The sequence below is a fragment of the Electrophorus electricus genome, chromosome 24 (assembly GCF_041902795.1).
Source record: "Electrophorus electricus isolate QZ-2024a chromosome 24, ASM4190279v1, whole genome shotgun sequence".
Classification (NCBI taxonomy): Eukaryota; Metazoa; Chordata; class Actinopteri; order Gymnotiformes; family Gymnotidae; genus Electrophorus; species Electrophorus electricus.
The window spans coordinates 7,875,212-7,902,711 of record NC_137520.1 but is presented as its reverse complement, the minus strand read 5'-3'; the positions used below and the strand labels follow the sequence as shown (position 1 = coordinate 7,902,711).

The window sequence follows — 27,500 nt, the reverse complement described above, 5'->3', positions numbered from 1 at the left end:
GCTCTAGTGCTTTGGCAGGAGTTGTAGGTGTGGGTATGAGGATGGCAGGGTGGGTGAATGTGTGTAATGGGGGTGTATGGGTGTGGATTTACAAGTTTGAAGTGGAGAAACCTGGGAAGTTCTTAACCATTCATTTTGATTTTATCTTTAGTCTGCAAATTTAAACTGACCTCTTGTTATATATACTGCTTTTCTGGTAAATACAGCAATCTGTGTGTGTGTGTGTGTGTGTGTGTGTGTGTGTGTGTGTGTGTGTGTGTGTGTGTGTGTGTGTGTGTTAAATTTGTTAGTATAGAGGGAGGATGTATACACCTGGCAATTTCTGAGAAGGGCACATGGGCGTGTGTGTGTGTGTGTGTGTGTGTGTGTGTGTGTGTGCGCGCGTGCGTGTGTGTATGCATTGTTTTTGAAGCTGGTTTCACACTACATGAAGTTCAGATGTAATTTGCTGGAAGGGCTGCTCTCTCTCACTCACTCACTCACACATACACACACACACACACAGAGTTGTTTGTTTCACTTGCATGTTGCTTTCCAAATAAAATGAGACAGATCTGAAAAAAACTTTGGAAAACAGCCATGTAGATGTGGAACTGACAACATTATATGTCAACATTGCAGTGGATGTCAGTGTCTTTCCCGTAACTCAACACTGCTATATGCAATTATAGCTAGTCATTACGTGGACAGTAAAAATGTGAGCAAGCAGTGATATTTATAGTAATTATGATTTAATAGTCATTTTCACTGATTGGCTCCCTCATACTGTATCACATACACTATATGGACAAAGGTTTTGGGACACCTACACTTTATAACGTACCATTATAAATCCACAGGCGTTAATATGGAGTTGGTCCCGCCTTTGCAGCTATAACAGCTTCACTCTTCTGGGAAGGACTGACGTTGGAGTGTGTCTGTGGGGATTTTTGCCCATTCATCCAGAAGAGCATTTGTGAGGTCAGACAGTGAAAGGGCCTGGACTGGATTCACAGTTCATCCCAAAGGTGTTGGATGGGGTTGAAGTCAGGGCTCTGTGCAGGACAGTCAAGTTGTTCCACATCAAACCCACCCAACATGCCTTTATGGACCTTTCTTTGTGTACGGGGGCACATGCTGGAACGGAAAAGGACCTTTCCCCAAACTTCCCTCAAAGATGGAAGTTCAAACTTTACAGTTGGCACAGTGCAGGCAGGCAGGTAACGTTCTCCTGGCATCAGCCAAACCCAGACTCGTCCATCAGGCTGCCAGATAAAGGAGCATAATTTATCACTCCACAGAACATGTTTGCACTACTCCAGAGCCCTGTAGTGGTGCACTTCTCACCACTCCATCCGACGCTGGGCGTTGTGCTTGATGATGTAAGGCTCGCGTGTCGGGGCTCGGCCATGGAAACCCATGAAGCTCCTGGTGCCGTTTTTGTGCTGGTGTTAACGCCAAAGCAGATTTGGAACTCTGCAGTAACTGAGCCAGCAGAGCGTTGGTGACTTTTACGCACCATGCGCCTGAGCACTCGGCAACCCCGCTCTGGAACCTTACATGGCCTGCCGCTTTGTGGCCAAGTTGCTGTGGTTCCTAAATGCTTCCTTTTTTTTTTTTTTTATATCTCTACTCACAGTTGAAATTTCGCAAAGTGACTTGTAGCAGCAGTGGCATCATATTACAGCACAACGCTCAAATTCAGCGACCTCTTTAGAATGGCCCAATCTTTCAGAAATGTTTCTAAAAGACAGACTGCATGGCTGGGAGCTTGATGTTATACACCACTGGGAATGGAACAATGAAACACCTGAATTCAGTGATTTAGATGTGCGCCAAAACATTTGTCCATGTAGTGTCTCTCTCTCTGTCTTTGGAGAACTGGTGATTCCATAACATGTTAAGACCATTTACTGGATGGCTCTTACCAGTTAGAAGAAGTTAACAATCCTACATCTTTTCCCAGGGCTGCAGCACACACACACACATGCGCACACACACTGTCTCTTCGTATATGCACCTAGATATGCATGTACAGAGGAAGGGACAGTCCCGTTCCTCTCTTTATACACACACACACACACACACACACACACACACACACCTTAGTGGCATACTCAGCGCTGTGGTGAAGTGTGGAGAGACTGCATTGGCTCTGTTGTCCTGCATGTCACAGTGGAGTAAACCACGTCCCAGCCACACAGCCCTGCCCCCAAAACACATCCATCTCACACACACGCACACATGTACGCACACACACCTTGAAGCTTCCAGTCATATGGTTAGATGTGTTTGTTGATTGGTGTGATACAGGGACTCTGTAAAAGACTGAATAATGTATAGGCCAAGTATGATTGCAAAGGAGTCCTGTAAACCAAGAGCCTGTTCTAGCAAACGCTTAGCGAGAGTTGAGGGTTGTACATAGTGGCTCAGCTGGTACAGTGGTGCAGTGTTTATGGGTCGACTCATGTCAGTGTGTAGTAACTGTGTGTGTGTGTGTGTACGGTTTTCCAAGCTAGGCATGGAAAATATCACTGTAGCCAGGAACTGGAAGGCACTTCACGGTACAAAGTGTATCCCAACACAGGTGTCACGTGATGATACCGTGTGCACAGAGAAAGGCTGTGGTACAACAATCCCACAGAGGGACACAAATAAGCATGTCCCAGTACAACATGTCCCAGTTGCCAAGCGAATAAATGTCAGTTAAGATGTTTAGTGACATAGGGCAGAGAGGACAGTTGCATGCACACCGGTGAAAGTACAGAGAAGGTTCTTTCTGTAGTTGAGGTTATGTGAGCGATAGACAAACTATCACTCTTTGTAAGAACACATGCAGATGCAGGCATTCATGTCTACTGTGCTTGAGTATATGTGAAGGTCGACATTGTGTTCCAAATGTGTTTTGCCCTTGTGTTCTGGCATATCTGCTTAAGTTGGCTCACATCGCCACTGAAAGATTATGCCAGAGAACTTGCAGCTACATTTTAGACTTTCCTCCCTCTCTCTCTCTCTACTGCTCTTATTCGCTCTCTCCCTCTTTTTCTCTCAGCAGCATTAAATAAAAGTCCACCGGAAACTATAAATTGCGTCCCCTTTGGCCTCTCTGGGAGAGCTTCTCTATAAATAGGCCAGGCTTTGCTGTGTTGGGGGGGGGTGGATGACAGGGGTATGCACTGGTGTAAGAGGGTGTGGGGACCCAGGAATGAACAACAGGAGGACCCTCGTAGCACAATCGCTTACTGGTCTTCTGGTTACCTTGGAAGGCCGAATCTGTCTGTCTCCTGCACTGTGGCCAGCAGCGTGAGTCATGACTCCCGAGTCTCCGGGGTCTCAGCAGTAGTAGCTGTGAGCCAATGACGAGCATCTAGTCTTCCTGGCTATTGGTACTATATATTTTTCTTCAGTATCGTCACTGATTTCATTGCGTGTGCAGAAACATTTGGCAGATGAAAGCACTGTATGGATCGAGCATTGGCTTAAAAAAAATAAAAAAATATTCGATAAGTGTAAGTCAAATCAAATTGCCCAGCATATAACCGCACTCTTGCCTTGAACAGGGTCTGTTAGCGCAGCTAACGGAGGTTCTACCGTGCCTTTACCTGGAGCCTAACCTCACCCGGTCTCTTCCTGTGTGCCAGGTGAGCCTGGACTCGCGGGTGCGGGAGGTGATCAACAGGAAGATGCAGGAGCCGACTCCGCACACGTTTGAGGACGCGCAGTTGCAGATCTACACACTCATGCACAGAGACTCCTACCCACGCTTCCTCAATTCCCCCATCTACAGGTCTCTGGTGCAGGGGGGCTCGCGGTCCTCCTCGGAGTCCTAGAACAGCCCTCCCGTCCCCAACCCACTCTGCCTCTCGCCGCCCGGCCCTCCACACCTTGTGCCATCGCACAGCCACTAAAATAGAAAGGACGCCTTCAAGTTCAAGTGGGATTTTAACCTTCTCGGCAGTTTTTTTGTTGTTGTTTATTTGTTTGGGGGGTTTTTTTTGGTCACCGACATTCTTTTTTTTTGTCTCTTTGGAATTAGCCCCATAAACTGCACCTCGTGTCTGTTTTGGAAGAAAAAACCTTCCTTCTGGATGTTTTTGAACTGGCACAGACTGAAACTGGAAGACACAGGGTTGAAGAAGTAGTACCCCCCCCCCCAAAAAAAATTATTTCACAGCTACAACTACTGATCAGAACAATTATGTTTTTACTTTTTGTGCTTATATTTTCTCTCTCTTTTCAATAAGTACACATCAGAACCCAGTTTAGAAGTTGCTGACCAGAGATGAGAAAGGCTCTGCAATAAGACAGACTGGAGTCGACGTTCTCCGCTCTGCACCTGACCAGTTTGCCTATTGCCCATCACCTCTGACCTGTCCACCGTCTCCCTTCTTTGATTGGCTCTCCGAGGCGAGGGGTTGAGTGGTGATTGCGCGGTTCATTTTTATGGGACGGCCTGAACGTTTCCCATGTGCAAAAAAGAAAAAAGAAAATACTAAAACAATACATAGAATGGCAACAACTGCTACTTACAAAAGGAGAGGAGGACAGCAGATCTAGTAGAACATAACAGAGGGGAGAATCGCCCAGGTCTTAATTAGACTGGTCACTCACATCGATTTTAAACTTAGTATTCTTCAAATTATTTATTTTCTATTTGTGTTCTAGTGCATTCAAACTAAAACCTGGTACGAACGACAAACTGAGCAAGGTCTGTGTGTGTGTGTGTGTGTGTGTGTGTGTAAATCATTAAGCAATGCCCAACCTTCCTGCTACCATTTAATTTACAGGTAATAACATTCATCAAATGGGTCAGGACCCTCCTCATATCTCTTCAGGCAGTGGTGGTGGACAAGTTCCAGCATTCTTTGGGAATCTTTCACTAGAATAGCTTGACATTTTGACAGCCAAACCCCATAATGCAGATGACATAATCAGTACCATTTGGACAACAATCCAATTACTTAGCAAAATGAATGGGAATCTACCAGAACTCCAATTTAAGTCCACTAACTGCACATTAATAACGCTGCAGTAAACTTGGTGTGACAGAAATCAAACTGCCCACGAATGTCACTAATGAATTCAGCTTACTGAGGAAATAGGGGTTTCCCCTGCCAAAATGTGCTGTCTCATTTCAAAAACGAGTTTCACATAGGCTGTACTATAACGCTGCAGGAAGCAGAGGAGAAGCTTCCACTCGGAAGCTTTGAAATCAGACAGTAATGGTGTAAAACAGTTATACAGGCCAGTCCAACACACACACACACACACCACTTTAACCCCCGTTGTGTATTGTGCTGATATTGATGGTACCGTATGTTTAGAAGCAGGGCTTGGAAACAAGCTGTATCCTTTTTGGTCTGATATTTGTGTGTGTGTGTGTGTGTGTGTGTGTGTGTGTGTGTGTGTGTGTGTGTGTGTGTGTATGTGTGTGTATTTTTGCGCTAGCTCACCTGCTACCCCCAATTACCTACTTAACCTATACAGCAAACATGTCGAATCTAGGTCCATATTCTACTATAAGAGTCTAGAAAGAGTAATTGCTGTAAATCAGATCAATTACTTTGGTTACATTTCAACTCATTCATTCTTGTACTCGGGGAAATTGGGAAGTTCCTTTGGGAATGATTGAACGTGGCAGGGTGGTGCTTAATACCAAAAGGACAGTACCAGTGCCAGGCGACTGCAACCACTAACACGTAAACCATGTACATAGACCAGACGGCCCGTAGATGAATATTTACCCAGTCACGGGCCGTCCCAGCCCCATTCCTGCAGCTCCGTGTCAGAGTTTACAGAGGGTTCTGCTTCAGAGGCAAGACTCAGCCATCCGTCTGGGCCACAGCGCTGGCCAATCGCGAACGGCCCCGCCCGGCCTTTCTCCGCAGCACCGGTTAGCTGCTGTCTCACGCACAAGATGTTTTCTTTTTACACAACATACGAGCTCGGTTCACTTTTTTTTTCTTTTTTTTTTTGACTCTCCACTCTGTGGCGGTTCCCTTTCAAGTGAGAGGAGGATGCCACAGAACCCCTAATCCAGTCACGGCAGTCCTGCCTCACCCCACACATTGGGGGGAGGGTCATTTTCACCTGGCACGGTGGCATCACTCGTGATAAACGTCAGGATTCATCGCTTGGACACCGCGTGCCATGTGTCTGCCAAGCAGTCCACCTGAACTCCACTTTGCAGTGACTCTCTCTAGAGATTGGAAATAAAGAGATTCGTTTGAACTAATGCTGGTGCTAACACACGCCCTCTGTGTTTATACATTTCAGAATGTGAATCTGCTAGGTAACTGCTGCTCTGTGCGTGCGCGTGTGCGCGCGAAAATGGCCAAATCAGAAAAAAGGCAGTTTCATGATTCCTCCACCCCACTATGGCACTGATTTAATACTTTTTATCATTCATTGGATTTGTGTACCGCCATTTCTACTTGAGTAATGCAGACACACCGTTCTGGTTCCTCCTCCCAGATGTCAAGGGTGGGGACTAGTTTTGAGCAAACTGACTCTAGTGAATCTAATTTAGTGCCAACTGATCTTACCTCTCTAATGTCATATTACAAATCATCAAGAACCGTGTACGTCCACCAGTCTCGACCAGAGAGTGGTGCACTGGTAATTCATGCCAAGTCCAACAGTTGACTATTTAACGTGGACGGGCCCTCACCTCCTTCTAGGCTCCATTATCACCTTACACTTCAAATCACAGTTGTAAATATCTTTTCCATGTAGAATATAAAGATTTATATTCAATAAAATATGTCAAAAACATATTTAAATTTAAAAATAGAATGATAAGTTCTATTTAGAGTATTTAGTAATTTGGCAACTTTGCCAAAATAGGATTTAGATGAATTTCATATACTGTGGTACAAAAATACTTTATTAACTCAAATGAACCACCCAGTGTGCATGAACATGTACATTTTAGTATGTAATTATGTAACATATGTCTAAAAGTATACAATGTGTGTGTGTGTGTGTGTAATATATATATATATATATATATATATATATATATATATATATATATATATATATATATATATATATGAACTTGAATTTAGTATTGTTCTCATTTTTCAGTAAAATGTGACCAGTCTAACTTAAGCCGCAAGACTGCGTGCATGTTTGTGTGTGTGTGTGTGTGTGTGTGTTTTAAGGAATGAACATATAAGGTTCAGTGAACCTTAAGACAGAGGTATCGGTGTTAGCAGGGCCTTTGGCTATACGTGTTTTTATCTAATATTTATACACAGCTATAGACAAAACTATAGACAACAGAAATAGACCAACCTGTTCATAACTACCTTCCACAAGAAGAAACACACCGCTGAGCATCTTTCCGAATGTTACACACGGTCTACATCAACAGCGTGTCTGTTATCTACACTTCCCTCATCTTTGAAGGGAACCCAGCACAGACCAGCCATTTCTGCAGCTAGCATTTGAACAGAGAGAGGAGGACTCGAGATGTAGACCCGCTTATGTTTACAGACATTTCTCTAGGTGCCAAATTAGCCTGGCCTTCATACACTCTCAAATGGAACATGTGCGACCGTAAGAATCAAAGTGTGTGTGTGTGTGTGTGTGCGCTATGAAGGCTAATGTATGTTGTATAACACTCCATTGATAGGTAATGCTCTGCATAACAAGTTTTATTCGTACATAACTGCGGTACACCACCCTTTGCCAAATGTGAACTTTTTTTTTTTGTATCACTTTCTCACATATAAGAATGGTGCGAGCGTGCTTTACTTGTGAGAGTTTCAAGACAAAAAAAAGTGCTGTTAAATGTACACCTGCATGTCTGTTTCCCTTTCGGTTTCAAATACATATTCTTGTTTCTCTCTCTCTCTCTCTCTCTCTCAACACCACCATTCCATGCAGTAGAGACCAGTCCCACACTCATGGACTTCTATGGACAATTATTTATAGACATCAGCGTTATATTTTGTATCGAAAGAAATCATTCTGTTTTAAAGAGTATGCTCATGGAATTTCTGGACCAAAATGCTTTTGTTTTAACAACTGGGGCCATTATTGTGGGAGTTTAGCCCACCCCCAACCACACACCCAGGTGCGCTTGTACCAAGGGGCCACAGAGGGATGCCCTTTTCAGTAAAGTCAGGGCTTGGTAGGTTCTTTTTTTTTCTTTTGTGGGTCATGGGGGTTGGGGGTTTGGATAGAATACATTTTAGGTCCTCACTACCAGATTATGATGGTATTTATAAATGAATTCACTAAGTCTAATGTTCCTTGACTGGATTGCAGGGGTTTTTTGTTGTCGTTTTTGTTTTTGTGTGTGAATGTTTTTATTTCTCCCCCCCCCCCTTTTTTTTAAAAGAAGATAGAATTATAATTATGACAATAAAGACATTTGTGCTATTATTTATCTGTTACTTTACTTAAAGGTGAATCTCAAATGTACACTGCAAATGAATGGACTGAACTTTCTAAGTATGTGCGTGCGTGCGTGCTCTCTTCAACCACTAGGTTTACACACGTCACAAATTCATTCTTCAGATATGAAAGGTAACTACAGTGTGCTTCTCTGAGCTGTGGGAGCATGCTCACCCCACAAGCCTCAGCTTGAGGAGGAAGGAGCGCTGAGTGTACTGTCTGTCTACTGTGCCTGACATCAGTCCAATGAGTGGACGCAGGTGCCAAATTTTAGCCCAGGTAGAGGGGAGAGGGCTAAACAGGATCTGCACATCTGAAGCGCCGAGGGAGCGCGCGGAAATGCTGCAACGTTGCCAAAACAAATGGTGGGGTGGGCGGGGCAGGGTAGGAGTCCTTGCCATGCGTTTGTGCCGTAGGTTACTTTAGGGCGGGTGGATGCACGCTCACCCACAGCTGCTGTTTCATTCGTGCCTCACCCATTACAAACAAGACAACCCAAAGACAGGACATATCCCACAAAGACAGGACACTAGGTCCTGCACTGCTGGCTACAGAGGATTCGCTCAGTATGCTTAGAGAGCACGACAATATTTCCACACTTTGAATCGATCGTGTGTGTGTGTGTGTGTGTGTGTGTGTGTGTGTGTGTGTGTTTGGACGAGCTGTCAGCACATCATTATTTGAGAAAAACAGCTGTGCCGATGTATAAACCTGCATAAACTCCAAATCAGAAATCTTCCGATTTCAGGAGACGGAGCAGAGGCCCACATATGTGCAGGAAGATTATCAAGCAATTCAAAGCAAATTTATTATATCAAATTATACAACTCTTGTAGTTCCTTTCCTAGAATGTCTGCCCGTGAGACTTCTTTCTGAGTTAGAACAGCTGATCATTTTCTTTTATAATGGCCTTCTCAACAAAGTAACCCATCATACCAGTTTCCTTGTAATGCATTGCTCACTGCTCCTTTTCCCTTTTCTCTCTGCTCTGTCTATGGAGATGGCAGCAAACACCCCCCCCCCGCACAACTTCATCCCAGGATCATGGCCCTTCATTTGTCAGTGGCCCAGTGCCAGCGCAGCCCTGTCAGGGATGACGGTGAGCTCATCCAGTGATCTCCACCGCCCGGGCCAGCCCAGATGGGATTCGGTTTTGGTCGATGTAATTACAGCGTGTTAGGACAGTTTTGCTGGTGGTTACTGTTTGGCCAGCATCTCCCAGGCACCTGTTGAACAGGTCTGCTCAGTTCCGACCAGAGGTCAACTTCAGCGCAGGTGGAATAAATGATGCCACCGGCTTCACGGGACACACCAGCAGATGCGAAAGGTCAAAGGGTAACTCCAAAAAAAATTTTCATTCGACATCCAGACCCCTACTTTAGTGTTAGTAGAAAGGCTTAAAGTTGAAGGTTTGTGTGGGGTTTCAGCCTGCATATCACATCAGATCAGATCAAATACTGGTGTGGGGTTAATCACACAGAGCACATCTGGTAACAGTTGAGACTGAATGCACCTTCTGAATATTCTTCATCTGGATGTGAGTCGGATACATTTTGCACATTTCCTGAATCGATCTGCCAAGTTTCTGGGATATTGGAGTAAAACACTGATAGCCAATGCCATTTTTGGGTTCACTTAATTTGCTGTGTGTGTCCACCCCATGAAACCAACCAACCCTGCAACTGATTGGCAGTTAGACAAATTTGGTCTACCCGCTGTCCTCTAGTGGCAAGACCATGAAACAATACAAGGAAGCACCCAAACTACATTTTAGAGATGCCTCTGTTAGAAGCCTTCAGGCAAAGTGGAGATGGTTGGGGCTGCCTCTGCATTGGGCTTTGAATGGTTTAGCATGCGGCTTTTTGCTTACAGGAAGCTGAAGCCATGTTGGGTTCAATGAGGTGTTGGCTTACTGCCCTACCACATAGCTTTTCGCAACACTTGAGGCAGAACGTCAAAGACCAAATTACTTCAGTATTTATTAATCGCTTCTGAGAAATCATCAAACAGCCACATACATACCTATATAATCACACACACACAAAAAGTCAAACCTCTGCACATCCTTCTCAGAGTTTAATAAGCCAGACTGGTCCAAAAGGTCACATAATACATATGGAATGTTAGCACTCAATCTTTGGCCCAATGCCAAACAAGACTTTAGTGCTAAACTTCTGTATCTCTCCAACCTCTGGAAAGGCAGCTCACACGTGATACAATCACAGAAGAAAAAATAAAATTAGGAAATTAGACCCACTTTATCTGGAAGCTTTCCTGTAGATAATCTACAGACATTACTAACAAACCATCTAAAGACTCTTTTGTTGACAAACAGAAATTTGAGGCTATGGTTAGAGCCAAAATTATGGTCAGGATTAAGACCAGGTTTGGGTTTATGGTACTGATGATGTAACACTTATTAGACTGTTCACCAACAATTCCTTTAGTATCTACAAATCATCTACAAAGGACTACTCAAGTAAAGTGGTAAACAAATGCCTAATATGCATAAAGCATATCAACAGCACACACTTTCACAATTCATAATGAGCAGAAGAAATCTGTACAAATCTTTAAGCAAGACGATCTTGGCACTGAAAGCGCAAAAAGGCACAAGTGCTTCCTTATAGTCAAAAGCAGTATCGGATGAGCCAATGCTGACTTAACCAGGTAACTCAGAAAAAACTGCTTAAAGGCAATGGAGATAATCTCAGTACAAAATTAAAAAAAGGAAAGAAAAAAAAAAGTATAAAACAAAATTATTTACATCAAATGTCTTTTTTTTGCATAAGCAGCGATATACACACAATATATTACAAAGCTGTTAAATGAGTATAAAAAAATGACATTTGTTCTGAAAAATGAAAAAAACGTAACAAAAGTACCTTCTCTCAATGGGTCTGTCACTTCTTCAAACATGCGATTGCTGGGCATACCTTAACAAAACTAAACGAAGAGAAAGAGAGAGGGAGGTTATTTGTGTGAAACCACTCGACAGAATTCACATGCAGATTATACCGCAGGAGTCCAACAGAGATGCGTCGGTGCCTACAACGTGTACAACACCGTATCACAAGGAATTCCTCGCCGGGCCTGCCGTCCATCACGCCCGAGCACGCTGCAGTTTGCTCGGTTACACTGAGCAAACACTGCCACCTGGTGGCCTCGCCGGGGTGCAGCATCACAAACGCCATGTGTGCCCGTGACTTCTGCGGACTCTATTAATATTCACCGTTTCATCGTGCAAGCAAAGTAAAGGCTCCTTTACGGGGCGTGTGGCGCATCCAGAGGCGATCTTACCTTCCACCGGTTGCCACACTGGTTGCACAGCACGAAGGTGGTCATGGGTTCATCGGCGCTGCGTGTCTGAACCTGCGGGGAGCGAGGAGGAGGAGGAGGAGGAGGAGGAGGAGGAGGAGAAGGAGGAGGGTTAGCGCTGCTGCTAGAAGGTAGCCCGCGCGGGACGGCGCGCGGGACGGCACGCATGCCCGGACGTGCTTCCTCGCCGCTGCCGTCGCGGGCGTGTGCGGGCCCGTGCCAAGCATGGCACGGGAATGCAGGCTCACTGGTGCGGAGGGGGATTACCAGGAAGAGGAAGATTATCAGGCAGACAGTCGATGTGCGTTTGCGCTGGTGCGGAAGGTCAGACTGAGTCGAGCAGACAGGTAGCGCGTTCAACGCCACGCGGACGGCAACGCAATGTGTTTCGCCTCTGTACTTCGACACACGTGTGTTCGCCTCTATACTCCGACACACGTGTGTTTAAGATTAAAAAGATGACTGAGGGTAAAAGCACAGTAACGGGAGAACCAGCTAATATTCGAGTCTCAAGTCTGCGATGCAACGGACGCTGGATGTCTCGCCTGCAGATACGTGCACTATCAAGACATACTTATTTCGAGAACTTAAATTCCCTCTCCATAGGGTTCAGATTCAGGTGATCCCATTCTTTTAGGCCCAAAATTCTCCAGGAGTGGGTTTTCATGGCCGTTTCACGCCATAGTCCCGCTCCGAGGTAAAGTGCCACAAACCAAGTGTTGAATCACTGGGTCGGACCCGAGTTTGGACGCTCTGGCCAGCCTTGGAACACGCCTCACGCTGCTTTCTGCTTTGCCACGGGAGCTCTTTTTCGAAGCTCCTGACAGAAGCTCCTTACCGCTATAGAATCCGGGCCCTGCTGTCATGCACATTTGTAATGGCCGTTCTTCCAGCTATTCAGCGGTGGTCAGTGTCAGACCACGGGGCTGCTGTCGGTCAGGTATTTTTAGATGTCAGCTGGTTAGCAGAGGTCTGCTCTCAAGCCGGCAATCACACTGAGGCGTGAGAAGCCCAGCAACACCTCTGTGCCTGATAAACCTGTACCACAGCTCAGCGCCCGATCCAGACCGCTGCAGGGCGGGGTTAGAGATGCGCGGAGAATCGTCTCACCACCCAAACATCCACTCAGTGCTCGTTCTTTAGGTCAGAAACTGACCAGTAATGACTGACCTTGATAACTGACAGGTATAGTCTGTAATTGCACACTGCAGTCTGGGACTGAACACTGTATATAATCCCTGGTTAGTAGAGGTCCAATTCTAAGTGGTAGGTAAGGAAGGTTTTAAGGAAGAGTAAATGAGCTGGTGAGTAGATGTGTTTACCAAGCAAAGGCATTTATGATAAATCACTGTTTCATTTCACATCCAGTGTGCTGGAGTGTTGGGCGTGGGTGCGCGTGAACGGGTGTAGCGGGTATATCGGCGTGGGTGCGCGTGAACGGGTGTAGCGGGTATATCGGCGTGGGTGCGCGTGAACGGGTGTAGCGGGTATATCGGCGTGGGTGCGCGTGAACGGGTGTAGCGGGTATATCGGCGTGGGTGCGCGTGAACGGGTGTAGCGGGTATATCGGCGTGGGTGCGCGTGAACGGGTGTAGCGGGTATATCGGCGTGGGTGCGCGTGAACGGGTGTAGCGGGTATATCGGCGTGGGTGCGCGTGAACGGGTGTAGCGGGTATATCGGCGTGGGTGTGCGCGTGAACGGGTGTAGCGGGTATATCGGCGTGGGTGTGCGCGTGAACGGGTGTAGCGGGTATATCGGCGTGGGTGCGCGTGAACGGGTGTAGCGGGTATATCGGCGTGGGTGCGCGTGAACGGGTGTAGCGGGTATATCGGCGTGGGTGTGCCTACCTGGGTGTAGGTGCAGCTCTTGCCCTTGCACTTCCCACAAATAAACATGTCAGTCTCGGTGCCACCCACTTTAGAGAGCTGGTGTTCCCGGATGGACTCTTTAGTAAGAGCCTTTCTCATTTCTTTCAGCTCTGCACTCGCCATCTCCTACAACACACACACACACAAAATTCTCAAAGACTCCAATTTTAAACTCTATAGCAGCACTATTACCTCTATTAGGAACTTTTGTAAACTTTAAAATAGGGAAGAAAATAAAATCTCCTTAAACTGGACAACTAGACACAGTTCTGACCAACTACAGATGTTCTGCACTGACGTGCTCCTGTATGGAAATACACACATCTTGATAAGTCCTGGATGACTGATTCACATATAATCCACATAACATAGGATTAGTTTGGGTGTGTGTGTGTGTGTGTGTTTTTCTGTTATGTCTGCACAGCTAAAAGTTTCTACCAACATGACTACTGTACAACACCCGCTACGTAACTCAGCCCCCCACCCCCACCCCCATCCCCACACCCACCTCAGCAGTCATGGTGGCAATGCGCTCAGGAGCAATGTTGCCGCACAGAACGCTGCGACGCAGGTCCGGGTTCTTCTGGTCCTTCAGGTTGGAGATGCGGCTCCTCAGCCTGGCCTTGTACTTCATGTCCGTGGACTTAAACTCCTTGTAGATGCGTAGCGCGCAAACTAGTTAAGGCAACGCCACTGAGCTTATCCCACACAGATACCTCCTACATTTATTAAACGCTACAGAACAGCTAGCATACAGCGTCAGGCAATGCTACCAGGGTCGCGCCATGAGGGCGTTCTCCTGGCTCCGAACAAAAGCGGCACCATCAGGAACCGAAGACAAAAATAAGCCTTCGAGAGCGAGTGGGATATAATCTTCGATCTCTGCTGCCAAAGCGTCGCAGTCCGCGCCGATTGTTTTGTAATCATCTGTGGAAAGGAAAAAAAAAAGAGAGAAAGAGGATGCTTAAAAAGAAGGCAGCACTGAAGGTCAAAGGCCATGCTGACATGCCCTGCTGACACTCGGCGCGGCAGCTCTCGCGGGCTGGGGCGGCTCTGTGCGAGCGCGCTCAGGGCTCACCGTCTGTCTGCAGGGCTGCCACCAGGAGCTCGCGGCACTTGGTGCGCACGCTGTCGGTGGTGACCGGTGCCGGAGGGAACGATGTGAACTTGGGCGTCGTGGGAGTTGTAGGGGTGGTGGGAGTCTTTGGTGTGGCTGGTTTCTTACTGGAATCCAAATGCAAGTAAACAAACAAACAAACAAACAAACATGCAAACACTCTTCACTAACCTTCACCCCCATATTATTAGGAACACCTGCCACGCTTCTAAATAGACTGGCCACTCTAGTAAGAACTTTTTACAGGTGAACACACCAGTGTAGACACACAGGTAAAACAGCTGAAGGGCGCCATGCACAAACTGCCTGACAACAGAGATGTTTCGTTTCTGACTGTACACCTACAAGGTCCGTCTAATAAACAAATGTTGCTAATAAACATTGTTGACTTGATTCAGTTTCACTGTGGAATTTAGAAAAGCTAATCTGACTGGTTGTGTACTTCATGCTATCTTTTGTTTCTGTCATTCAACTTGCTAGGAAAATTATATAGATAGATAGAAAGATAGACAGATAGATAGACAGAGTAACATATCAGCAGATAATTGTTAAAATGTATCTATTTGGTATAAGTACATAATTGCCATCTGTTCGTCATTCACTATCGGTGTGTATTAGTTCCACGTTCTTGCTGAGGTGCATTTAGAACAAGGCAAACCCAAGTGTTCACATTGACAGTGGATTTGTTGCCGCTTTAGAGTTTTGTTCTTCATTCTTAAACACAGAGCAATTAAGAACTTTTTAATGATGAGAATTATTAAATTCAGAATCCAATGGTAAAAGATGATCAATAATATATATTTTTTAAAGTAATACATTTATGAATTTTAATATTAAACAAGTGCCAACCTCACCTCACTATGCAAAAACTCTCCAAAACGCTGCTTATGTTTGGAAGGCAAGGCAATTAAAGACAGCAAGGAACAGAAAATGTCACATAGACCTCAAGAACAGTTTTAGACGGAACTGCAAGGATGTGAGGGGACTAAAAAAAACTCTCCAATGGATTTTGCATGAGCTGAAATACCAAACCTCTCCCTGTAGCATAATTTCAACCAGCTTTACATTTCTGGTTCATGCTAACATTGAGGCAAACTCAACCCACCTGGCAGAGTTTGAGGGTCACATGAAATGTGGTTCCTTAGGAACTGGCCGTTACAGACACAGAAATGTCTGCTGTTTGTACTTGACCTTATCTGTGTATGCCTTCTGTAGGTCTCAAACAATTCCTCGAGAAACTTGAGTAACTCGCCAAAAACAAAAACAGATTCGGTAGCTAAATACTAGGCTCGCCAACAACAAAAAAAAGCTGGAGCATACCTAAACAACATTAAAGCGAGGTGATTTTGTAGTACTTCTGCTGTAGAAGCATGGTAGTATACAATGAACAAGGAAAAGTGACTTTTTTTATGTTTTTGCACATTTTCTTGAATCACTGAATAAGCTCCCAGAATCTCAACAGACATGGAGCCTAGCCAGGGTCCGAACAGTCTGTACCATCGTGCTTGAGACGTCACCGCAGGGACAGGAGAGGTTCACAGAGAAGGGTGCTCGCTCAGGACTCAGCAGGTCATGCAGTCATGCCGCTGCTATTTTACGGAACATTAGCTGGCAAAGTAGCTAGTTCGCTAGCTACGTGATATCGTTGAATTGTACTGGAGCGATTTCTCGTCGTGGTTATCGGCAGAGACGTCAAATTTCGCAGTTTTGGATTTACGCAGTAGGCATTGTAGCAACATGCCACATACAACTGTATTTATTTGAATGAATGAATGAGCTGAGTGAACAAATATATTGTTAGAGAATCACTTTTTTTTTGTTTGTCTGGAAGTAAAAAAAAAAAAAAAAAAAGGGGGGGGGGGGGCTCTGTGTTCTTAGAGATCTAGCTACTGTTTACCCAAATCCTTGGGAAGTGGAAAATTACGTAAGTTTTCCCTGGTTTATATCTTTCGTGTGTGTAAAGCAACGACACGCCCACCCACACACCTGAAGTCACTGGATCCAGGACTGTCTTTAGACGATGACGACTGAAGCGGGGAGCCTCCCCTTTTCTTCTCTTCACATTTGCTCTCAGAACCATCTGTGAATACAGACGGAAAAGTCAAGCCATCCATTCCAACAGCTGAACAGCTAGCCTGGATTATTACCACCACATTTCTCATATCCCATACCACTCTCTCGGTCATGTTCTCAGTCACGGGTAATTTAATTCTACACTTCTCCTCCACTGTTAAAGATACCCTTCCTCTACTTGCGTCAGCAAAAAAAAACAAAAAACAAAAAAACTAGAGCAATATTACAGGACTGAAATGGACCCTGGCTGAATTTAAACGACACAGCGCCTGGAACGTGTGCTCCTTTTGCATCTGGCTGAAGTCAACAGTGAACAACGCAGGAGAACTGTACCAAGCAGTTTCTTCCAGGTCTTGATGAGCGACTTGGCCAGTGACTGCACCTCCTCGTCTGAGCTCTGTTTCCTCACAGCGTTCACGGACATGCCGATCCGTGTTGACTGGAGGGCAACGTGCAAAATCCAGCAGGAAAAGCAAAATATACAGTCAATCAAACCACCAAATCCACAAACGGCAGCCATTTTAAACTTTTCACCGTGACACTTTATATGTTGATCACACTGCGTAAGGGACAGCAGTCACTGAAGGCTATATATATATATATATATATATATATATATATATATATATATATATATATATATAGAGAGAGAGAGAGAGAGAGAGAGAGAGAGAGAGAGAGAGAGAGAGACTATATAGAGGGATATATATATCCCTCTGATTCTATCTTTCAGAATTTGAAACATGCTAGTCTCACCACAGGCAGAAGGGTCACTACAATGCCAGTGACGAGGTGGATGTTGAGAAGCGTACTACATTCTGAGCAATTCTAAGTACATCACTAGGCATTGTGTGTGTGTGTGTGTGAGAGAGAGAGAGAGAGAGGATCCATGTTGGTATTTGGTCACTAATGACAAAGTCCATAAAATGACTGTAACCCAAGGCCACATGAGACCAAATTACTGTTTAGATATTCAAATTTTAATAGTAGAATGGCCAACAGTGTCAAAATTTGAGTTTTTGATCAAATAAACCCCAATTTCTACCAATCCCTGACTTTAATTATAATAGTGCATAATTTAATCTGGTATTGTTATGAAATCAGTATCACAAAGCACAAAACAGGTTCTGTTTCTACCTCTAAAGGCCATAGCGGTATAACGAACGTCTTTATTAGACGGCACTTCGTCTCCTTTTAGCCCCAACATTACAGTGCGTCTGATGTCACCTTGGCAGCAATCATCTTACACACTTCATCTACAAATTAAGATTAAAATAAGAAAAATAATTTAGTTTGCTTGTTTTTAAAAAAAATTATTTTATTCTCTGTTAAACCAGAAATAAGGTTGACAATCGCAAACGGTCAAAATGACCGTTATGGCTGTTTATAGTGTTTTTGTCGTCTTCACTGTCTCAGATAACTACTGCACAGATGCGCTAATCTGCTAGAGTAACATGGCAGTTAGTCTCTCAGTGAGACTGCCTCAACAATGACAAAAGTCAGCGCTGGAAAAACTTCATATTCCCTGTCTTTTCATGTTCAGTTAACCAGCATACATGAGAGCCGTTGTTTCTTTCACGTCTGGTAAAATACCTAGTACTGTTTTAAACCTCGCGCAATACTAGGACTATTGACAGGCAATTGCAAATAAGAGTAAAGGTTTTGGGATTTTTCAGAAGTCCTATAAAATCGCATAAAATATATGCAATGAGATCTCCACACACAAACAACGCCGTTTGACAAACAGCTTTGAGTAAAACAAGACTATACGTCCTTCATTGGAGTCGAAGCGCAGGAAGACGGCCGGATTATGTAATCCATCAGCCTGGAACAGATGTCTTAAGGTGGTGTGTAGAAGATGACCGAGCTACCTGGAGGGTCTCCAACGACATTTTCATGCTCTTCAGTTCCTTTAGCATGTCTATGGCGCCATCCTAAAGTCAAAACAATGCAAAATCAAGACATATTCAGAATCATAAAGAAAACTAGTCGCCCGACCTCTCCAGACTCGGAAACAATTCCGCGGTTTTCCATAATCTTGCCTACTGTTTTAAAACGATTACTCAACTATTATGTTCAATACTTCAAGAACTTTTTAAAATAAAATAATTACAGCGTGCTGAGCTAGATCGTTTGTGCACTCGTTCGATCAAAACGCGGTATATTTCGCGGAAAGTAGCAAATAAATGAAGCGTTTGTTTCCGAAAACGAGCCGGGGAGAAAACTGGAGAACTACCAGTTGCCAGCTCATCGCAGCACGTTGCTACTCACGAAGACGAAAACAAACCCGCCGACGGAGTGAAATGGGACGTGCTGATTTACGCGATGTTAAAGGACGAGGCAACCTAGCGCCGTGGGCTTAAAAGGGTCGGTAGTAAATGACTAATGAATGGCGTTACAGCATCTCATAACCCTAACTCTTTGGCTGCCGTCAGTTACGAGGCATCCCAGGAACAAGTTAATCGGTAACATCGCCTTTGGTAGCCTAACTGGATACATAACATGCCTTAAACGTCTCGTATGTAGGCTACACCGTTTTCATTACTGCCGAAGATCAAACCCGTTGGCCGGTTTTAGCAAAACAAAGTCTGACGTTTCGACGGAATGAAATATACATCGTCCGTGCAGTTCGCCGCCAAAAACATAAATAAAAAATCCGCAACGTTGCCTTCATTGTAAAATGCAACTCGAAAGAGCAACGTTAGAAGGCGACTTTGGTGGGCTATTTCGCGGTCTTTGTGGATGACATTTTCATTGGCGTTGGAAACGCCGCTAGTTCACGCACAAGCGGAGATTTCCAGAAATTCCCTCCATGACTAAAAGTGCAGCAGACTCAAGCGCAGCCCGGTCATACCTGCTTCCTGACGCCGAAGCTACTCCGCGCTCTGCACGGACAGATGCACTTACCGTGTTTTTCTTGTGCACCATTTTGTCCAGCTTCTTTGCGATGCGTTCGACCTCTTGTTCTTTCACCATGTTTAAAAATTCCTCTGCCTGATTCCTAATGTCGGCCCTCCATTTATGTGGGGAAAATACACGCGTAGCCTCCTATTTTTTTTTTCTGTCTCTCTTGATGCCCAAATCAGTGGAATCCACTACCTTTTTCGCAGCCCTCGTCTGTTGTGAACTATGGCAGTGTGGGATTTGTAGTTCGTTCCGCCTAGCGACGTACAGATTCCCAACCTAACTATTTTAAAAGAAATTTACTTCTAAATACTAACCTGTTACATTTTGCTAGTAAATCAAACAATGAGTACGGTAACCACAATCATTCTGCTTTAGTTAGCCTACTTTTAATCGTTTTAGGTAGGTTGTAAAATCTGTGTGAATTGTATAGGCCTGTCCGGTCTACTATTAATCAAGCCGACAGAGGAGACCAAAAGCATTTTCAAGTGTTTTGTTTGTTTTGTGTATCTTTTTTGTTTGTTTGTTTGTTTCACATACGACGTAAAGAACAATCATTTGAAGAACCCGGATAATCTTTTATGCCAGCAATGGCAAAAAGCCCCACTTTTTCGCAAGTGATGACGTAGGAGTGCAGTTATGGCGAAGAAATGTCAATTCCAAAATAGTCATATATATCGGGGTTTGTTTTGGGGTTTTTTTGGTAATAACCTTTGTAGTCATAGTGGCATATACTATATCCGGTAAATGAGGGCTTCTCCGAAGGGTCCTGCACTGTAACTCCTTCAACAGCTGAGGGCAGTGCTGCACTTCATTTCCTTTCGGATAATTGCTTCTCGTGTGTGTGTGAGAGAGAGAGAGAGAGAGAGAGAGAGAGAGAGAGAGAGAGAGAGAGAGAGAGAGAGAGAGAGAGAGAGAGAGAGAGAGAGAGAGAGAACGAACATCTTTTGCACTTCTAAAGCCAGTAGATAAATTAGAGAACAACACCTTTTGCACTTCTAAAGCCAGTAGATAAATTAGTGATGGTTTGCATCAAAACGGACTGTAGCTGGTGCTATTGCTTACTGATAATGCCAACACCTATACACCTACACTGCAGATTTTATATTTCTTACTGTTTAACATAATTATTAACTATTTTACTCCCTCTTCAGTCCTTTCTTCCAATGGCCCAAGTGTCCGTTCCTTTTTGGTATCAGTATAATCAGACTTCTGTAGCACTAAACTCATTTCAATTGTTGAACACTTTGTTGTTTGGATTTCCCAGGGGCATATTTGAAGTGTCAGCAGCTTGGTACCACACAAATACCTTGCTATATGGCTCTATTATTTGTGCCATGTGTACATTGTGAGGTGATGATGCCTGGACTGTTTGTGAGGCGAGCAGAGTGGTGTTCTGCACAGTTTAGGAAGCCCCACCTCAGCCATGAGCACGTTTGGAGTGGGGGGGGGGGAAGTCCCCTTAGCTCAGAACCACTCATGTGAGCAGGAAACACTGCCTTTATCGCTCCTGGAAGGTCATCTCTGATTATAACCAGGCCACGGCAACTCTGGACCCTGGCTTTACCGGCCCCATGAGACCCCTTCTCCTGCCGTACAGTGCCTTCACACATCAGTCCAACAGTCAGATCGTTTTAAACATTTTTGGAATTTTATTGTAAATACTGATATTCCAGTGCTTAGAAAGGATTTACTTAGTGTTTTCAAGAATTTGTGTGTGGTTATTGGCTTCTCATTCACCGTCACCCAGATAGTGTAGGAATGGTGAGTGATGTGATGCTTGAATGCTTGTTGTAGAAGTATTTTTTCTCATGAATTGTATGTTTTGGGGGGGCTGTCAACCAATGTGGAGGTGAAATGATTGTATATTTATTTATCTTTTTAGGATTTGGTAACTATTTGTTCAGGTTTTCAGACTCTGGCATTTTAATATAAAAGTATTTGACAAAATAATGAAAATGTTTGCTTGATTTCCTGACCTGATTCTCAACTATAATACGGAATTTGCTTGATGTGCCAATTTGAACACAGCAGAGCAAATGTAATATTCTTTAAAGAAACCACTTTAAACTTTGCTCAGAGACCGGAAGATACTGAACTGTAAAGTTTGCCCTTTCATGTCAGATGAGGGTTCTTCACATTTCTGCCTTGATTTAATTAATAGCCAATGAGTGTATAAGTACATTGAAAGAGAAAGTCATTCTCTAAATGTACATTTTTATTAATATTTTGGGGGCTTTGGGGTGGGGGGGTGCTTGTTTTGCAACCCTGGTGCCTATATGTGCTTTTTGAGTCATTGTGAGTTATGATAAGAATAATCAAGGAGTTTGTATGGTACCATTTCATGCGCGCACAGTTTTTAATGATCTTCTGCCTAAGTGCCGATGTTAAACAGATCAGTGTGTGCAGCCCGAGATCAGAGCCTGCCATCACATCTTACAGGGCCGTTACAAGTCTGTCACAGAGACCGTCTGTCATTATATGAGCATTAGAGGCTAGGAAAAAGCAATCATAAAAGCTTTACAGTGTAGCCTCTCTGTGACTCGCGCCCTTCTGACAATGAATGATAGTACTTGGATGCTTTTCCTCATCTCCCCATATGTTCTGTGCTGTTACACTAAGCTTGTTGGTATGTGTTTATGAAGAAGTGATGCAAACCCGTTCAATGCTTTGCCAGGTCAGACAGCCTGAGAGCGATTGGTTAAAAACAAGGGTTCTCCAAGATTCTCCTAGAGCTAACTGAGGACTAATTACATATGTTCAGACTACTGTCTGCATGTAAAGGCGGGGGTTGTTTTTATGGTTATTCTTGCAACAGAAGCATCTGTCTGGTTTTCTTATGCAGTGCGGTGAACAGTATAGTGACCCTCGCTCGACATCCTGCTTTATACACTCGTGCTGTTTTCAGCTCATGAATAGCCTCCTGTTCCCTTATTTAGCTAGAAGTTGCAGAACATGTGTGCCTGGTCGAATCAAGTGATGAGTTAGACAGGAGGGAGAGAGAGAATAATCCAAGATCTTATTAGAGACAAAGAGCTGTTATCCTCTTCTCTGTCAAGGGTCCTCTCTGTTTGAGGGTTGAGTGCATGTTCTTGATTTCTAACACATGTATCAGAACACATAAAACATTGTGTCAGACACTGCAGCCAGGGCTAGCGAGACGGGAACGGCCCGAGGCATGGTGTTCGCACGCTGCACCAAAGATCTCAGCCCTGCGCTAATCTGTTGATTGCACAGAGCAGAGATCAGTGCTGGACCATTTCCCGATTTTTCCACCTCATATCGAAATATATGCGATTGCGTGAAGAAGGGACACGGCAGGCCAGTCAGCTGCTCGTGAGAGGCCGAACAAGCCTGTGTTTCTGTCGGCCTCGATTTAAAACCTTTTTTAAATGCTTTTTAACGTACAAACGCTTTTGTTTGTAAACTGCTAGTGCCTTTTTAATTCGTCTCCGCTTGCCGGTAAGTGCAACCGGGCGTGTAAAGTTTGTTCGTTTCGATGATATTTCTGGAGGAAGCTGACGGGTCGATGGCTCAGTTGTGAGGTATGAGGTATGTGAGTTATGAATGAACCCATCACCACCCATTTTATTTATGGTGTGTCAGGGAAGATGAATCAGACGTACAAAAGTGTTGCTATGAGACTGTGACAAATGTTCCTGTTCTCCGTTCTCTTCGCTCGACTGCTTTCCCTGATGTCTCCGTCCGATTCGCGGAGATCTCGTCTCTCTCAGCAGGAAGTACAGTAATTCATCTACACAATGAACACCGGTAAACACATTACATACACACACAAGCACGCACACACAAGTGAGCCTCCAGCACCCTTGGCATACTAAACTTTGTTGACCCTTCTCAGTGATCTGAGAACAAGCAAATTCCCTAACAACCGTGTCCATGTTTTAACCAGCTCTATACAGGCCAGTAGAGTTCCAGCTCCTTCCTGTTTTCCCGCTTACTGTCTTTCCGCCTGTGCCACTGTCTAAAAGACTTCCAGCAGCACTTAATTCTGAATTAATTCTGCCCTCATTCTCAATCCACCTGCCTCTATATCACTGACGCAATCACCACCTATTCTCCTACTCGGCCAGCCCAAAGCAGACCCCCCCCCCCCCCCCCCCCCCGGTCTCCTTATACGCCAGTCCCTCAACCTTCTTCCACTCTCCCAGCAACCCAAAAGCAGCTTGACTGCCCTCTCTCCACCAGAAATGCCCCCCTCCGCTGAGAGACACTCTCACCATGGACACCACTGCCTAAAGTGACCTGTTTTCTCTCTCTCGCTCTCTCTCTCTCTCGCTCTCTCTCTCTCTCTCTCTCTCTCTCTCTCTCTTTCTCTCTCTCTCTCTCTCTCTCTCTCTCTCTCTCTCTCTGACTCTCTCTCTCGCCTCCCCACCTTCCTCTCCAAGGCAGTCCAGCTCACCCCGCTGCCTCAGCGCCGGCCTTCCTGCCCACCTCCATAACTCAGTGCTTCAGCCCTGGCTAGTCCAGTGCATGGACCCCCTCCCCCCCTCCGCTGTGCCCAGCCTTGACCCCGCGTGTCGGGGGAGCAGGGTGCTTCCCCTTGGCCGGGCTCAGCGGGGCGGCCGGTCTGTACTGCGGTGGGGTGCTGTGTGGGAAGCCCTCAACGATCTCTCTCTCACACACACCTCAACGCTCTTCCTATTCAGCACTTCCTCCCATCGCCTGACACCGGCCTGCTACCGCAAAGAACCCCCCCGGCCCTGGCATTTGTTTTTGCCTCTTTAGCATGGGTTGTGTCCTTCTTGCTTCTTTACCTCTCTCTCTCTCTCTCTCTCTCTCTTTCTCTCTCTCTCTCTCATGGGGGATTGGTAGAAGAATGGAGCAGTGTAAATTTGACCAGTGCGCATTTCCTCACAGAAGCGGGACTTGGCGAAGGGCAGTTGGCCTGACAGCATCTCTGGCTGCTGTCACTTTCCCTGGCTCCACCTCTTCATCATAGTCTTCCTCACTTGCTGTACAGCCTCCTGGCGCCTACGGTGGTGTGGTATTGCGGCCCCTTCGCCCTGCTACGTCCTGGACCCAATACCACGTCCGGCCTCAGGAACATCATGTAAACCTATGCAGTTTTTTTTTTTTTTTTTTCACAGTCAAACTAAATAAACTTTTAATCTGTCTCAGTGCACTCGAGTCTTCCATGACGGGCATCCTGAGGTTTTGTTTTGGTTTTTTTTGTTTCATTTCTTTAGTCTTCTTCTCCTTTTTTTTTTTTTTTTTGCTTAGTATAGGACATTAATTCTTTAACATTCATCTCCACCCAGGCTGATCATTACCAAAGGGATTCATCCATCAGCTCACGCGAAGCCCCTTCGGCATCCATAACGAAGCCACGCCAGTCCGGTGAGACGTCTGCGCTCATAACTAACGTCTGTTTATTGGCGTCCGCCGCATCGTACGCAGAGAACACAGACACTTTTTGTGCTCCGTGTGATCTCCTGCGTCCAAGTGCGGCTTCGGCTCGTGGTGCGGCTGTGCTGTGGGTAGCGGGGGCACCTCCAAGGGTTTTGAGGCGTAATGGGCTGATGTGGCATGGCGCTGCAAAATGCGCGTGTTATTTCTTTCAGCGTGCTCGCACACACTGTCCCAGGTCCTGTAGCGTGTCATTGTGGTATTGTTAGAGAGCCCTGCTGCGTGGGTGTTTGAGTGTGTGTAAGAAGGAGACACAAATGTCTGAGTGATGAGTGAGTCCTTGAGCATTTTGTAGGTTGGTTGGAAGCTTTAAGCATATTTTGTGTGTGTGTGTGTGTGTGTGTGTGTGCATGCACGCACGTGCATTTGTGTATGTAAGCGAGTGAGAGAAAGGCTAAGTATGTCTGAGTGATGAGTGAGTATTTGTGCATTTTGTAGCCTGCATGACAGCTTTGAGTATGTGTGTGTGAATATGCGTGTATGCGTCGGTCGGAAAGGTCTCTGGGGCCGTGTGTGTGTGTGTGTGCGCGTGCGTGTGTGTGTGCGTGTGTATGTGTGTGTGTGTGTATCTGTGCGCGCGTGCGTGCGTGTGTGTGTGCGTGTGCATGTGTATGTGTGTGTGTGTGTGTGTGTGTGTGCGTGTGTGTATGTGTATGTATGTGTGTGTGCGCGCATGTGTGTGTGTGTGTGTGTGTGTGTGGGCATGAGCGTTGGGGCAGTGACAGGGGTGCTGACAGGCTATCTCCTGTATAGCCTTTCTAATCTCAGCCTTGTTAAGCAAAACGTGAAAAGCTGTACTTCTCAAGTTGGATGAACAATGTGATGCCCCACCCCTCTCCCTCTTTTAACCACGCCCCCTCTGGAACGGCACAATTCCCAGAAACCCCCACCTCACCTCTCCACCAGCCTCCCAGGGCTTACCATGCTCCCTTCCCTGGGAGATGACTGCCTTGCACATAAGATAAGCACACACGCATGCACGTCTCTCTCAGGACTTAAAGGTTTGCCCCAGCCTTATGGCTGATGCCCAGTGGCCTTCATATGTGCACACATACACACACACACACACGTGCACATGCTGCATGCATTTTGTTTATTTTTGACTGAGTCTCTCATTGTCTGGCCTTTTACCCTGGCCTCTGTGCATTGTGTGGACATGTCTGTATGTGTTTGTCACTTGTTTGTTTAGTGTGTGTGTGTGTGAGAGAGAGAGAGAGAGAGAGAGAGAGAGCAAGCGAGAGAGGAAGAGAAAGATTTAAGCTGCTGATTCAGCAACTCTACCATGCCTTTGTACTTTTGCTGTCCTGCGTAGAATGTGTGTGAGAAAAATCACCAGTATTGCTTTCACAGTTGATCTGAAATCCATCCTACAGATAAACCAGCCAACTATTACCCAACAGGACTGTGTATTACCAGTGTGTGTGAATCTGTTCTTATGCCTGCACACATGTCCAGTGTTGAATTAAAATCCTAATTCTATGTGTGTGTTAACACAGGTCTATATTTAAAGTTTAATTGTGTGTGTGTGTGTGTGTGTGTGTGTGTGTGTGTGTGTGTGTGTGAGAGAGAGAGAGTGAGAGAGTGAGAGTGAGTGAGTGAGTGAGTGAACACTACTCTATATTTAAAGCCTAATTGTTGTTGTGGAGACTCTCTGTTTACCTCCTCTGGAGCCATGTGGCTTGTCAGTCAGTGAATCCACCACATACACACAACACCACATATATACACATTGCACACACACTGAGATACCATCCTATTATCCAAATGGGTTCGGATAAGCCTCCTACCCAAATATGCTATATGTTTTCACTTGACATGACCACATTTGTGACGAACCAGTTCGCTCTCTGCCCCCTCCCCCTTCTCCCAAAGGTTTAAAACCCCCTCCCTCATGTATTCAACATTTTCCAAATATCTCCACTGACCACAAAATAGTTCCCTCGCTCTGTGGCAAACACAAACACCGAAGGCTCTCCGCTCTTTAGGATGGCCGTCTCGTTAAGTGGAGAAGTCTCTCACGCCTGGGCGAAGCTCTACTTTCTCATTACAGGGGCTCGACCATTACGGCGCTTGAGACCACACCGCTTACCAGGAAATTATCTGGGAGTAGCAGAGTGTGCTCACTCTCACTTCACAGCGTCATTCCATTAAGTCTGGGAGGTTCAGTGCTAGATCTTGCGCTTCTCCAAGAGGAAACGTCTGCAGGCCCGGAACTGAGACTGGCTACTACGCGCATGCTACCAAGCGTAGTGGGCGAATGTTCTGCTACAGAATGGTTTATTAAAAGTCTTTATGCTTTGTGCCCTGACAATTGCAAGTGAAGAGCTGGTAAAGACAGGAGGGAACTTTGAACAAAAATTCAAATCAGCAGTGCAAAGTACCAAATCCGTGGCCCCTGTGTCAACGT

At 45.3% G+C, this 27,500-nt stretch overlaps 2 protein-coding genes across 14 annotated transcripts in view; one reads left to right on the top strand and one right to left on the bottom strand.

Annotated features, from left to right (window-relative positions):
* The window catches only part of rgs19 (regulator of G protein signaling 19), a 31,516-nt gene extending 26,071 nt beyond the window's left edge, over positions 1 to 5,445 (top strand). For all 13 annotated transcript variants that reach the window (XM_081707069.1, XM_027021613.3, XM_081707071.1 and 10 more), the window contains one exon: positions 3,621 to 5,445. In XM_081707069.1, the coding sequence (XP_081563195.1) occupies positions 3,621 to 3,809 (189 nt within the window). In that variant the 3' untranslated portion in view covers positions 3,810 to 5,445. The remainder of the gene's footprint in view (positions 1 to 3,620) is intronic.
* A 5,003-nt stretch (positions 5,446 to 10,448) lies between these two features.
* tcea2 (transcription elongation factor A (SII), 2) lies at positions 10,449 to 19,906 on the bottom strand. The gene is made up of 10 exons (XM_081707150.1): positions 19,670 to 19,906; positions 18,634 to 18,696; positions 17,096 to 17,201; positions 16,676 to 16,769; positions 14,651 to 14,796; positions 14,432 to 14,499; positions 14,081 to 14,224; positions 13,552 to 13,698; positions 11,686 to 11,757; positions 10,449 to 11,331 (listed from the first exon to the last, which is right to left on the bottom strand). Exons 1-10 carry the CDS (start codon positions 19,736 to 19,738, stop codon positions 11,323 to 11,325), a joined length of 918 nt encoding a protein of 305 aa, XP_081563276.1. The 5' UTR covers positions 19,739 to 19,906; the 3' UTR covers positions 10,449 to 11,322.
* Between the last annotated feature and the right edge of the window lie 7,594 nt (positions 19,907 to 27,500).